Consider the following 14,729-nt stretch of genomic DNA (forward strand, 5'->3'; position numbering starts at 1 on the left):
TAACATCGTGTCCGTACAAGACACGTGTCAAACCATAAAATTTTTAATTTTTAATTTTTTTAAAAAAAATCTTTTTTTAAAAAAAAAATTAAATTTAACACTGCCACGTGTCAGTTTATCATCGTGCCACGTGGCAGCTTATAATCATGACACGTGGCAGTGATAATAGTTGTTTTCAATTTAGTACCCCAATTTAAATTTTTGGTTTAATTTAGTACCCCAATTTTTTAAAATGATCAAATTTCGTCATTTCCAATTTGAGACCAAATTAGTAACTAAGTTTAATTATAACTTATATATACATGTTAAAATAATTGTTTTGAATTTATACATCAAATTATTACACCTAAATATTCAAATTTTATTTTTTACAAGTGTAAAAAATTTCATGTGTAAAAAATTACAAAGGTTAAAATGTAAAAAATAAAATAAATGAAGTATTTAGGTGAAATGATTTGATGTATATATATTAGAAAAAGTTATTGTAACATGTATATATAGGTTGTAATTAAGCTTATTTACTAATTTGGTCTCAAATGGGAGAGGACGAAATTGGATCATTTTAAAAAATTGGGATATTAAATTGAACCAAAAATTTAAATTGGGTACTAAATTTAAAACAACTATTATACTGTCACGTGTCATGATTGTAAGCTGCCACGTGACACGATGATAAACTTATTAATATGAAAGAACTTGAATATATTTTTTTGTCTTTTTGTTGGAAAAGTTTTAAAAGAATATTTTAATTAAGCTTTTATATATATTGATAGATTATTGAAAGTAATTGTATAAAATTAAAAAAAGAGAAGAAGTATATTTTCACTAAACTATAGAATAAAGATTGAAGAAAAGTATCCATACACTATTCATTCGTGATGATAAACGATGTGTTTTTGCTTAATCAATTAGACAATAAGTATACTTGTTATTTTTTTTAATATTTAGCTAGTAGTATGTATGCAAATGGTGGTAAATATTTTTTTAATCAAATCTCATATTATATGTAATAATTTAATAAATACGTATACTAATTTTTTTGCTGAGTGTAAATATTATGGAAGTATTGCATTAATTATCAACCGGTTATGAGTGTAAATATCATGCTTTTATTTTGTTTGTTATAAGGTATTTTCTATACAATTTTTCCATTTCTTATTCTAAAATTCAAGAAGGATGTTATCTATTTTAATAAAATTAGTTAGATTGAGTAAGTAAAAAGTGATGCCATCTGATAAAAAGTGTTTTGGAAAATATTTTATGTGAATTATTTGTTACAATTAAAAGTAGATGTGATGAATACAACCAGATTTTAACAAAATTGCAGGTAAAACAGTGCACTGAAGTTAAATATTTTCATATAATGTTTATGTATCTATCATTGCATTAAGAAGAATAAGTTGTCTTAATTTCATCTCTGTACCTTTTCCTTTGTAATTATTACAGTACGAGGTAGTTAGTTTATTGATTTATATCAGTTCAATGTTAATTTTGCAGTGAAGATTAAAGTAGTGAATAGGAGAGAGAAGCTATACCATATATATATATACATTGAAAGATTTTATTTCCTCCTTTAAGCCAAAGAACTTGAAACAATTAATTTCTCAAAATGTGCAACCAATACACAACCTGTTCAGATATCAGAATAGTTACACTTTTACTACCTTGGGTTGAAGGATTAGATTCACTTGCTTGGATGTGTTTTCTTCTTTGCAAAGAACATTACAACCTTTGAAGGGAACAATGACTTCTTCTTCTTCTTTTTGTTCTTATAGGAGGATGATCCATTTTCAGTGCTCTTTGAAGGAACTTCTTCTTTCGGGCTTAATGGCTCATGCACAGGCTCAATTTCAGCAGCAGTATGCTCATTCAGTTCATTGGCCTTCTCCTGTGGTTCCTCCTCTTGTTCAGCAACCAGCAATGCACTTAGTTCATGTTCCATAGCTAACTTTTCTTCAGCAGCTTTTTCAGCATTCTCAGTTGCAATGTTCAAAGACTCCTTTCTTAGAGATAACTCCTCGTTCAATTCTTCTAACCTTGCCAAACTTGTATATTCACTCTCCCTTGCTAGCTTAATCTGAGCATTAGCAGCTTCTATCCTTGCATTGGCTTCTTCCTCAGCCTTAAAGGCTTCAGAGCTGAGAACATGGTATTCATCTAGCGTGAGTGTAACCATTGAGGAAGAGCTATTATCATTGTTGTTTTTAGCTGATTCACTCTTCTCCAATGCTGTGATTGCATCTCTGGCCAACATCTCAGCAATCTTGGCTGCTTCTATCTCCTTCAGTGCTGCCACTAAACTGTTTTCTAATGTAATTGATCTGGATTTGACTTCTTCAACCTCTTGTTGTGCTTCAAGAAGCTCTTCTTGAGCAGACTGAGCAAGTGATTTGGCCTCATCAGCCTCTTCTGCTGCTTTCTGCAGTTTCTTGGGCAACTCAGACATCATTTTTCTTGCTTCATGCTCGTTCATCTCAAGGAAAATTGCAGCAGTCTTAGACTTCTCCAGTTCAGTTTGGAGATTCAGAACTGCAGCAGAAGCCATTTCCTCACTTTGCTTAAGGGTAGCCAGAATTGACTTCTCTTCTTCTAGTTTTGAGTTCAGTGACATACAAGCTTCCCTCAAGCTTTTAACATCAGAAGCTGCTTTCTCTTTGGTTTTCTTTAGTTCCTCAAGTTCCTCTTTCTGTTGTTTGTAACATTCCTCATTGTCCTTTGATTCCATGAATGTTGCCATTTCAGCTTTCAAATCAAGTAATAAAGAGGAGGCTGATTCCAGTTTAGATTTAAGAAGCCTGACTGAGAAAGCTTTCTCATTCAGCGTTTGGAGCTCCTCTTCTGCTTGTTCAAGTTCCTGTTTCAGATTGAGAATCTCTTCATCATCAACTCCTAGTGTTTGTTCTTCGGCTTCCAAGTGTGCGGCTCGTGAGGAGTTTAGTGCCTCTTTTGTTGCAATCAACTCAGCAGTCAAATCTTCCACTGCCTTTTCAATCTGCTGGGATGCTGCAACGGTTTCTTCTGCATTGTTGACTGCGGTGTCTCTTCCACTCACCATAGAAGCATGCTCCTCACGCAGTGAGTCCAGTTCTTTTTTAACGAATTCTAACTCTGAAAGCGCTTCCTTAAGCATGGCCTTTTCAGCCTCAACTTCAGCCTTGGCTTCAATATTAGCTTCACTTACAATGCTCTGCTCCATCTCTTCAATTTTCAGATGCACACGTTCAGCCTCTTCCTTTGCCAGAAGCTCATCTCTTTCTACCTTTTCTAAGTTCCTTCTGAGTTTTTGTGTGAGCTTCTTAGTGTTTTCCAATTCCTCAACAGTTTCTTCCCTTCTGAAGTCCTCTACAAGCTTGCTTCTCTGTTAAGTCACAAATATTAAAGGTTAAACCGGTGCTTTATGCATAACCAAATCAATGAAAAATCAAGTGAGGTAGAGAACAAGTTGTTTTCCATTTTTCCCTACACAAGGTTTTGCAAATGCTGCTTCATAGAAACTCAAAAAACCATAAACAAAATGTAAGGTATAAATACAATCCAAACAGTACATATATATATATATATACCTCTTCCACCAGACTTTGGGTTCGACGGGATTTCCAATCAACTCTTCCTCCAAACTTGGACACAGCATCTTTGACGGATTCAAAAGGCGCAGCTGTGTCAATGATATGCTGCTTAGAAAACCTTGGAGAAGCTCCTGGGGAGTCACTTCTTCCCTGAGAGGAAACAATTGGTGAAGTTTCATCAGTGTTATTATCTTGTGATTGATTGGTGTCATTAATAAATTTGGGGAGTTCATGGATTGGGTAATTACCGTTGGGGATTCTGGCTGTAGTTCCATGGAGGAGGATTTTGAAGGAGGCCCCTCTTCAATATTTCTCACAGGGTCTACCACAACAATGTCTGAAATTCATGTCATAAAAAATAACAACATTTCAAACAAAGCACAATCTCAAATATCTCAGCTGCATCATCCTTTTTAAGAGTGTTAACATATGGCTTTCATGTTTTAATTAAAACACCAAAGTTACGATTCAATCATGCAAAACCAAGAAAACCCACATGAAAAGTCAGAAAATTTACGAATGGAGAGAGAAAATGAAAGGAAAGCATGCATGCAGACGTGAATAAAAGGAAGAAAAAAGAGATTGAAACCTGGACGAGAGAGAGGCCCCAGAAAAGAAAGATGAAAAAACTGTGTGGGGGAAGTGGAAAGAAGGAAAAGAAAAGAAAAGAGAAAATTTATGATAGGGTAAAAGGAGGAAAATTGTGAGAGGCAATGAAGGAGGAAGGAAAGAACAGATACAAAAATTGTGCTTCCTCCTTGCGTTTCCAATTCATGCAAACTCCCATTAAACCACCTCATCCCGCAAAACTCCTTTATGTTCCAACACGTGGTGGATCAACATTTCTTCTTTTTCCTCCACACAAACACATGCTATCAACTCTGAGGATAATAATCACTCCACACCAATCTTTCTACGTTCTACGCTCCTAAGCCTCTTATATATGTGTGGTTTCTTTTTTTCTTTTTTTTTTCTTTTTAATTGTTTATTAATCTTCCATGTGCATATAGTTCTACCACTCTAATTTCTTCACGTTTCTTTCTGATACAAAAATATCTCTATGTATGTATTTCATTACAAGCTGAGTTGTTGATGTCTACTGACCACAAAGATCCATATTTGGAGATAGAATATTCAAGCTGTCCTCTACCTTCAAAATATATATATATATATATATATATATATATATATATATATATATATATATATATATATATATATATTGGACAATTAATATATTATATATAGATGTAGGTTAAAGATAAATCATGCATGCATTCATGCAGAGAGAAAACACACGTGTAGATATGATAAACATTATATTAAAAAAACAACCTTATAAATTAATTATTTTTAGATTTTGAAGTAAAAGTCATGTGAAATTTTGATAAATATATGTCATATAGAGTCTTATTTTATATATAATAAATTGATAACACTTTTAATTTTAAATTTTAAAACAATAAATTTATGAATTTTTTATCTTATATATAATTTTTAATTTTGATATTTTTATTTGACACGTCACTTAAAGGGTGAGTATTTTTTATATGGCATTTTTTTCTCTTGTAAGTATATGATAATCTAGTATTTTTATAGTACGGTGTTGTTGTGGTTATTGTTATAATGGCCTAAATGGTAACCATGACGAAATTGAAACTAATGTCATATTTATATGGAAAATGATTTTTTTATTATTAAATTTTAATAGTTTTCTCTTATAATTTTAAGTGTTATTTTTTAAGTGTTTTTTTTTATTTTTAATATTTTAAAATCACTTAAAAAATAACATCTCAGTAAGAGAAAATTGTCAAAATTTAGTAATTAAAATATCATTGTCTTATTTATAATATTTTCGTAATGAATACTAAATAAGCATCACATGGAAACAAAGAAAGAATAAAGAATGAAACTAACCTGGATTAGAGTTGAAGAAAGCAAGAAAGATGGTAATCAAAGAGTTTGAGGAGAATGTAATATAGAAGTAGAAAAAAAGAGAATGAAATCCAGAAATAGTATAATACAGTGGAACAGATATTGTTATAGCGATGAAGAAGGAAGGTACAGTTCATATGAACTATTGTTTTTGCTTCCAAAGCATGCATGGGACCTAGGCCAATCAAAAATCACATTTGAACACGTGTTAAGATCCCATGTGTCATCCTTAATATTCACCATGTTTTTGTTCTTCAAATAGTAATGGTATTTGTACGAACAAGATAAGATGGGTCATCCTAGTTGTTTACTGTATAATTAGTTAATTACAGATATGTATGATATCTAATTTTCTGGAAAATGCTTCTTATAGATAATTACATCATTAAAAAAAAAATCTCTTCTACCTTCTGTGCACATCATGACCACGCAGTGTAAAAGACATTCAATTTATATATAGATTGTCTGAAGCAAAATTTCATCGATGATTCGTTCGTCAATAAAAATCTCAATTTTTAACTACCACTGATGTAAGACTTTTTTTTCTTTCTCTTTTTGCTATCCGTACAATTTAGAGAATAACAAGTAACTGAGAAATTTTCTAATGTATTTTTGTACAGAAAAACTAGAGAAATATAATAAATTAGTTTACATTTGGTTCTATTTTCGTTTAGTTTTGTTATTTTAATTTATTTTTAATTTTTTTCAATTTTTTGAAATAGTTTTGTTATTTTAATTTATTTTTAATTTCTTTTCAATTTTTTGAAAAATGTTCACATGTCAATGGTGTCAAAAGTCTATGATTTATATAAAATTTGATTCTATATTCATTGTTTTGTTTAATTTAATTTCGATTTTTTTAAAATGAAACAATTTTGTCACTTTTCAAATTCAGACAAAATTTAATTTTTATATAAATTTATAATGAGTTTTTTTAATAAATTTCATATTTTTATTAAATATTTTGTTTTAGGATTATAACTAGTTTAAAATTAAAACAAAAATGGTAAATATGAGAACTAATTTTAAAATTTTAGATCTATAATGTAGTTGTCATCATTAAGATTTTTCGTTCTAATTTTAAATTAATAATAACTTTAAATAAAAAATATTTAATAAAAATGTGAATTTTAATAAAAATATTATTATAAATTTTATATAAAAATTAAATTTTGTGTGAATTTTAAGAGAAACAAAATTGTTCAATTTTAAGAAAAATTAAGACGAAATTAAACAAAAATAATGAATATAGAGATCAAATTGAATATAAAACATAGACTCTAATGAATTGACAAATAAACATTTTTTAAAAATTAAAAAAACCACAAAGTGACACATGACGGTCACAGTTCATTACAGTTAATTATTTAAACGATGTTAGCAAAAAAAAAACTAAATTGAATAAAATTGACAAAAATTAGGAGCTATTTAAACAAAAAACTGATATTAGGACTAAAATGACAAAATTGTACGAAAATAGAAATCAAATCTGTATTTTAACCAATACAATAATATAGTAAAGTTCAATTTGTGGTTTTATAAATTATGTATATTTTATGGTTGTGATAAAGTCCTATGACGTTAGTATATGTGATTGATAGAGAAAGTTATGCACAAAATAAGTAACAAATGTTAAGGCTGTCAACAACCTAATCTATGGAGACTATGATAAAAACTGCTCTCACTACAAATTTATAATTCAAGATCTAACCGAACAAAGTCAAGAGCTATTTGTCTAGAATCAACTGTTAAAATTTTAGCTCGATCCGATGGTTAATAAAGCTGAAAACTCATTTCAAAGTGGTTTATAAATGATATCAAACTAAACAATTGCATATGTTAGCGTGAGATGGGATTAGAGAACACAACATTGACCTAATGCAGGACAACTCAACATGTTTTGTTTTTTTAAAAAGGGTTACCAGCTAGCCTACTGGATTAGCGAGTTAAGCAAGTTAAACTATTTCAAACTGACGAGGTGAAATCTCTCACCCAATCCTTTTTTTTTTCTTTTTCAGGTTGACTGATCAAGCGTGATCCATTTTGTCATCCCTAATGTCATGTATCAAACTCTAAAAATTACCACATATCAAATCAAATCATTTGAAAGTACATGTCAAATCTAAAACATGTCACTTGTTAAATTAGAGTGACAAGATAGATGACTAAGATTTTGGCAAGTATAACCTTTCAAATAATATTAATACCAATTTAACAAAAGAAAAAAGTATTCAAAATATATTAGAACTCAATTGAGTAAAAAATATATAAAAAAGACCAAAATAAATTATATAACTAAATATAAAAACTAAATTAGTCAATAATTTGTATCCCATATTACTACTGTTCTTTGTTATAAAAATTATTTGACCGGATAAATTTCATTTATTTATGTCTACCTTTTTCCTAACCCACCGAGACTTGAACTATTTAAAAAATAATAATAATAATCAAGCTTAGCGAAGTACTTATTTTATAATTTGAATTTTTAATTAGGAAAGTTGAATATATTCATTCATCATGCCCTATTATAGAATTTCTCATATTTGTAAGATTGAGAATTCTCCAATTAAAGATATGAAGTCCAAAACAGCTAATTGCCGACATAGAATATAAAAAAAATCATAAATAAATGGATTATTGTTATCTATACAATTGACATAATGGCGTTACTGAATAAATGGTTCATAATTTTGCCCTATACATTTTTGTGCAGCCATGAGATAAGCATTGCGGGTTATTACGGCATCGAAAAGGAATGAATAGCACCAGGTGGTGTGACATAAATCACAATTTCAGCCCACAATTGCAAGCAAGCTTTGTCTAACAGCTGGAATCGAACAAAGTAGAGATCCAAATATACCATTAAGAGCATAAGCAATGGCACAAAATGGGAGAGCCTCAGGTTCCTTCGCAGACAATGCTGCTGTTCCAAGCCCGTGGGCACTGAAAAATATTTAGTCAAGAGCATGTAAATAACCATGTCCAACTATTATTGCAAGTTTGATATAGATTACTTTTTGATAAATAATGGCCAAGTATTCAAAAACTTCCTCACGAAGGTGACGAAAATTAGCAATTGTTTCTTCATAACAAGTTTAACCCGAGCATGGGAATCATAAAAAGTCCCCACCATATTCATCAGACTTATCTATTGATCACAGAATATACCTAGACGCAGTTGCTATTCCCCGAGCAATTGGGTCACGAAAACTGAGTCTATCCAGTGTTGCTTGCACAAAATTTGCTCCAACCAGACCAGTTAAAACAACCACAGCTGCTGTGAGAGATGTATTGGCACCTGAAAACAGGGAAATTTTCATAGAACTGTGTACAAGCGAACAACTTATAATTCTTTAGTGTTGCTTTCACTGTGAATGTATTCTTTCATCAAATTAAGACTGCATGATTTCCGGATTTGCTCCACAACTCTGAACGAGTTCCAGAGTAGACAAGATTATGGAGATAAATGATTAAAGTGTGGGCAAAATATTTACCGTCAAACAAAGATACAATGCTGAGGGCCAATGCCACTGTGATACATCTGGGTAGAATGGACACAGTTAAAGATGGTTCTAGTTGAACAAGACGCCCAACTAAGGCAGTTGAATACAGTGAGAATACTGTTGAGATGATGACAGAGGTGAAAATCTCAGCTGCGTGTCGTTTCACAAGCTGAAAATGATGGGAAAAATAGTAGCCAATGATCAAATGATTCAGCTGTCATGTGTTTGAGATGCCAAGAAATGTTGCAAAGCAAGTTCGGTATTTGAGTATAAATCATGCTAATGACTGCCAAATGGAATATTATGCGTACAAGGGTATATGATATGTTCTTAGCTCATAGATCTATTCTCTCAAGTTTGAATTCATATATAATATATTCACGAAAAATCAAACTCCATATAAGCCAATGACTATTCAATTCACCTTTCAAAGGTCTTAGCTACATTAGAAAGACATTGAAAAGAAAAAATGATAATAGGTATACTTCTAGTTGCATAACCAAGTTAAATTACATATCCAGAAGAAAACGGAAAAAAGCTAGTATCAAGACATCTTGGGGGAGAATTTACTATAGGTACTTATTACCTTTTGCAAACTACCCAAAACCATCTTCATTAGCTCATCCCTGGTGGCTTCACATCTCCGCAATAAGATGATAAAATATTTATTATGTACTTTTACTCAAGTTTAATGAATGCTAGTCAAATTATTCAAAATGAAATCACCAATCCACTCTTTTAATCTTGAGGAGACTGGCTTAAATGTGCAAAAAAAAGACATAGAGTACTGATAAACTCAGAAATAACATATTAAACATTGCCCAGGTATAAGTTTGATTGCAATTTGTCATTGTAAAATACCATAAGCATTTGACAGTATAAACACACTGTATTCATCTGCTTAATCTTTTTACAGCAGTGTAGGATTGATTTACTGGGAAACTTAGATGGTTACCTTTCTTTGCTTGAACATAGAGAAGGAAAATGATAGAATGACAGATCCCAAAAATCCCATTAAAACATCACCAGCTCCAGGATTAGAGGATGCCTTTGTAAGGTAATATCCTAAGATGTAGAAAGAACAATCAACAGAAACAAAGTATAGATATATTATGCCGAAATAGCACAAATAAAAGAATTGCTTAGGAACATGGGACCAGAGTGAATAACCATATTGTATGACAGATAAAAGGAAAAAATCATTTGAAATAAAATGTCAGGCCTACTATATATATGTAACTAGACATCGGAACCATTATAATTCCTAATTATTCTTGAAGAAGGATCATTCCCTGTTGAGTTGAAAAGAATTTTTTGTCTGCTAATGGGTTCAGCTACATCCAAGAAGCACCATGAACACAACTTGTATCATAATATAAATATATTGGTTGAGGGTGCCAGAAGCAGAAGCTGGGAGCTTCTTTAGTGCGGACACAAGGGTTCATATTGTTGGTTATCCATATAATGGAAGGATGTAGTAGAGACTGCTCTTGCTGATAGTTCTTGCACAAACAAGGATTTAAAGTAAACTATTATGTCTTAGCCCTTGGGCTAAACACATACAGAGAGACCCTTCATATTTTGTATTTTCAATCTTGTAGTGGTTCCCTTTGAAATTATGAATTTAACTAACTAAAAGAGCCTTTAAATTAGAATTTCTTTTACTGCGTGAGATCATTTCCAAATTTTCCAAAGTGTTACTTATTTCCAAAATCATGTCAAATAATCCAACTGAATACCGTAAGATGATCATTGATTAGGCGTGTCCCAAATAGTAAATTTGCTGCAAATGAAGAAAATCACATGGCATCAAAAATCTAATTAATTAATGGTAGGTTCTCCTGAAAGAATCTTTCACAATGTCTAGTTGATGCATTCTTTTAAATAATGCTTTAGGAGCTTCATAGTGACAAGCCAAGTCTTAATGAGATTAGGATTCAGTACAATGCATATCGTTTTGAAGCTTGGGACATACCTGTAGAGTAAAAGCCCTGATCAAAGTCTTAACGGAAGGAAAGTAGCCATTCAAATGGATAAAAACATTAAGTTTAAGAAAATGCTTTCTTTATTTTTTTTAATTACAAAAATACCATTTTGTTTCCTATTTTCAAAATTTTGCAAGTTAAAAAGGAAATCAAGTTTTTATTATTTTCTTATAGTCCTATGCAATTTTTTTAAACAAAAACATTCAAAATGAAAGAATTTAAATAAAAGTAAGGTGGCAATTTTTATTTAAAAGTGAAAAATTTTAAAATTCAAACTGAACAACTCCTGAGAAGGCACTTGGGCTTTTATTTCTTATTTTCATTTTCTGTTTTCATTTTTTAATTACAAAAATGTCACCTTGTATGCAATCTATATTTTCAAAAATTTGAACAGGAATCACTGAAAATAGCTATCTCTTATATATCTATAAGAGAGATATATAAGGGCATAATTTTTACTAAAAGAGTAAATAACCAATGCACCAATTAGCTTGGGGAAGAAATAAATGAGAACTTTTTCTCATCTAGCTTAAAGCATGACATAAGAGTAGTAGGGGTTTACAGAACAATAATTCCCTCCAAGCAAAAACTTGCCTAATAGTAAGCAAACAAAGCACCCAAAAGATGGTAGTATTAACAGATGTTTATGATTAGTTCAAGAAATTTTGGGTGAGAGAATGGGGGCATGAATCCATTAGTTAGAGGACTAATGACCTTTAAATGAATTTGTGGCTCGCTGACCTCAAGTAAACTTGGTGCTGCTTTAGAAAAAGCAAATTGAACAATATTTCTACACACAAAAAATCATTCTATTTCCTCTTAAGCTAATTTCATAATCGATTACATATATAAAAGGAATCTGTGGCTCGCATACCCCAAGTAAACTTGGTACTGCTTTAGAAAAAGCATATTGAAGTATATTTCTACACACAAAAAATCACTCTATTTCCTCTTAATCTATTTTCATTACATCTATTACATATATCACGTTAACTAGAATGAACCACGCATGCCTATAAGATGATATCTTAAACGGACCTTAAATCACTATCTTCTCTTGATATTTATACATAATAAGATACAACTTCATCACAAATTTATGCCATTACATAATAGTATTTTTTGATAAATTTCGATCACACTCTGCTAAATTAAACTGAAATCCCTCTGGTGACATAACTTTACATTACCATAATTATCAGGCTGTATATCAAACCAAATCAGTCGAGTATAGCTGCAGTTACCTTTATATTAGCAGAAAGTCATTTCATACCTCATTAACCTACTAAAAAGATTTTACAAACCTGATTTGAACAGCAAACACTTTACTACTTATTACTCAACTTGCCAGCAGACTTCAAATGTTTATCATATATTACAAGTATGTACACTGTACTGTATAGTCAGATTAAGTTCCAAACTAGTAATTTAAATCTCAAATTTCCTTTCCTAGTTGAAATTAGCAAACAGGATCCAAAATTCAGAGGAACTCACATAATATGGTAACTAATAGTTATCTTCCAATCATACCTAGCACAGGTTCAATCCCTGACTTGGAAAAATACCCGAAAGCTAATGCTGCCAGATCTGCTGATAATGCACAGCAAATTATAGGATGGAAGACCTTCTTCACACTCGATGGCAACCTGGAAAAAAATAGCAAAAATTAGTGAAATTCTAGAAAAGATGAAAATCCAAACATATAGGAATACTCTCTTCTTTTAATGCCTTTTCAGGAGAAACTCTGTTCAAGGGAAAAGGAATGGTCTACGTGTATATGCAGTAGTCAAAGAAAATATTTACCCGGTGCCAACTATGTAGCCTAACACTGTGGCTGCAAGCAAAAACGGAAGGCATGTTCTGGCACTTGTACCCAGTACTGTAGGGTAATACAATGCAGAAACAAAAGATATAATGAGAACAGCAGTCCATGTCCACACTTCAAAGGCAGAAAATGGAGACGGCTTTCCCATAGGCTCAGCATCTACCAGTTCTGTTTTCACAGCTTTTCTTACTGCTATAGCCGTGTAACCAGCAACACAAAGTGTAGCCAGCCATCCTCCAACTAGAGAACAACATAAATATCAGTAATTTGCAACACCAATCCGCATAGGCTCATCATAATACAAAAGATACAGATTTTGAAAAGAAAAGACGAAGAGGACAGATTTGACCCTCGATAATTTAAAATGCCATAAGAAGTTAGTGAAAAATTCTGAGAGTATCTAATAATTAACTTCAAATAATTAAATTGGCAACAAAAAAAACAGATATGTTATAAAGGGTAATTTGAGGAACTAATCATTTCAAACTGAAGACCAAACAAAACAGTAGTTCAGTCGAAAATCGCTGAGATAAAAGCAATGAGTAATTTGGTAAAGAATGAAAAAATTGAGTTAGTCCTGAATGTGTAAAAAGTTTAAGTTAATCACTAATATTATAACTTGATAACAAAATAGTCCTGATTTTGTGTGAAAGTTGACTTTCAAGTTAAATCTTAATGACAAAATAAAGTTATGGAACCTGAAATAGATATTTCATATTTTCAAGCACTGACAACGTCTAATGCGTTTGAAAATCAACCAAAAAGGCAACTTGGAAAGCAACTCAGCGTGAAACAAAAGAAAGAAGCTTTGACCTAAAATAAGGCCAATTTTGAGGGCAGAGGCAGCGGGAACATCTTTGACGGCAAGGGGCAGAACAACGAGAGAGGGGACATAGAAAAGCGGAAGCCATCTCTGAATGAACAAAAGCGCCGGCTCGAAGAAGCTCACCAATGCGGTTGCCGCAGAGGGCACGGTGGCGTCGAGAGTAATCAAAACCGAGAATATGCAGAACATCCCAAACAAGGCGCTCGGGAATTTGATCGCGGCGGCCACGAATGCCTTCTTCAGAAACTTGTCCGCCGCCAGAATAAGGCCCAGGGACACCACCAAATGAAGAACACCGAAAACCTAACAAGTAAAACACAAGCTGAAATGGTATCCGTTGAATGAAAGAGTGACACGTGGAAAGAACAAGGACTCACGGTGCCGGTGAGCGAGGAGGAGTTGGAGGTGCTTCCGGTGTCGGCTTGGGAGAATTTTGCCGGCACGTGTCTGGTTTTGCGGGTTGGGTTAGTGAGCCTTGGTGGGAAAGTGATGGAGGAAATGGTAGGGCGGGGGAGGGTGTTGAGAGTTGAGTTGGGGAAAAACGTGCGGCGGAAGAGTGGAGAGGAGAGAGAGGGTGGTTTGAGTTTGGGAAGTGAAAAGGGTAAAGAGTGTGACACTGTGGTGGCCATGGAAACGGGCATAGAGGTGGACATCCTGCGACTTGAACGAAGAGAGAAAGAGTTCACATTTTTGTGGGACTTGAGTGAGAGAGGCAGAAAAATTGTATGGACAAGAAGAAAAAGTGTTGAATGGGTCGGATGAGATGAGAGTGTACAACCATCAAAGTTTCATCCTCTTCAAACTGTGAAAAGGTGATAATTCACTGTTTAGATCAAAATCAACCTGAGCAATTAAACACTTGTTCACAAAATCAAATGAAATAAACCAACTCCTAGAGAAAAGATAAACCAAATTAACTTTTTATGCATAGGTCAGAATTATTTTCCTTCATGAACATAAGCTTGATGTTAAGATTAACTTCCCTGCTGAGGAATCATAAGAAGATACATATATTTGGACAAGTTTCTTTAAATTCTACAAGAAAAAATTAATGTATACATAGGTAAAACCAAATGGATTGATTTA

General features: G+C 32.3%; 2 protein-coding genes across 2 annotated transcripts; both read right to left on the reverse strand.

The window, feature by feature from the left end:
* Window positions 1–1,539: 1,539 nt before the first annotated feature.
* Window positions 1,540–4,459, reverse strand: LOC114176270 (protein WEAK CHLOROPLAST MOVEMENT UNDER BLUE LIGHT 1-like). The gene is made up of 4 exons (XM_028061252.1): window positions 4,156–4,459; window positions 3,815–3,903; window positions 3,564–3,716; window positions 1,540–3,358 (listed from the first exon to the last, which is right to left on the reverse strand). The coding sequence occupies exons 1-4, from the start codon at window positions 4,364–4,366 to the stop codon at window positions 1,685–1,687; spliced, it is 2,127 nt and encodes a 708-aa protein (XP_027917053.1). The 5' UTR covers window positions 4,367–4,459; the 3' UTR covers window positions 1,540–1,684.
* Window positions 4,460–8,052: 3,593 nt separating this feature from the next.
* Window positions 8,053–14,435, reverse strand: LOC114178781 (plastidal glycolate/glycerate translocator 1, chloroplastic-like). Its single transcript, XM_028064872.1, has 8 exons — window positions 14,021–14,435; window positions 13,631–13,946; window positions 12,796–13,057; window positions 12,523–12,638; window positions 9,963–10,072; window positions 8,999–9,176; window positions 8,673–8,802; window positions 8,053–8,447 (listed from the first exon to the last, which is right to left on the reverse strand). Exons 1-8 carry the CDS (start codon window positions 14,294–14,296, stop codon window positions 8,297–8,299), a joined length of 1,539 nt encoding a protein of 512 aa, XP_027920673.1. The 5' UTR covers window positions 14,297–14,435; the 3' UTR covers window positions 8,053–8,296.
* Window positions 14,436–14,729: the final 294 nt, after the last annotated feature.

Source organism: Vigna unguiculata, chromosome 3 (assembly GCF_004118075.2).
Source record: "Vigna unguiculata cultivar IT97K-499-35 chromosome 3, ASM411807v1, whole genome shotgun sequence".
Classification (NCBI taxonomy): Eukaryota; Viridiplantae; Streptophyta; class Magnoliopsida; order Fabales; family Fabaceae; genus Vigna; species Vigna unguiculata.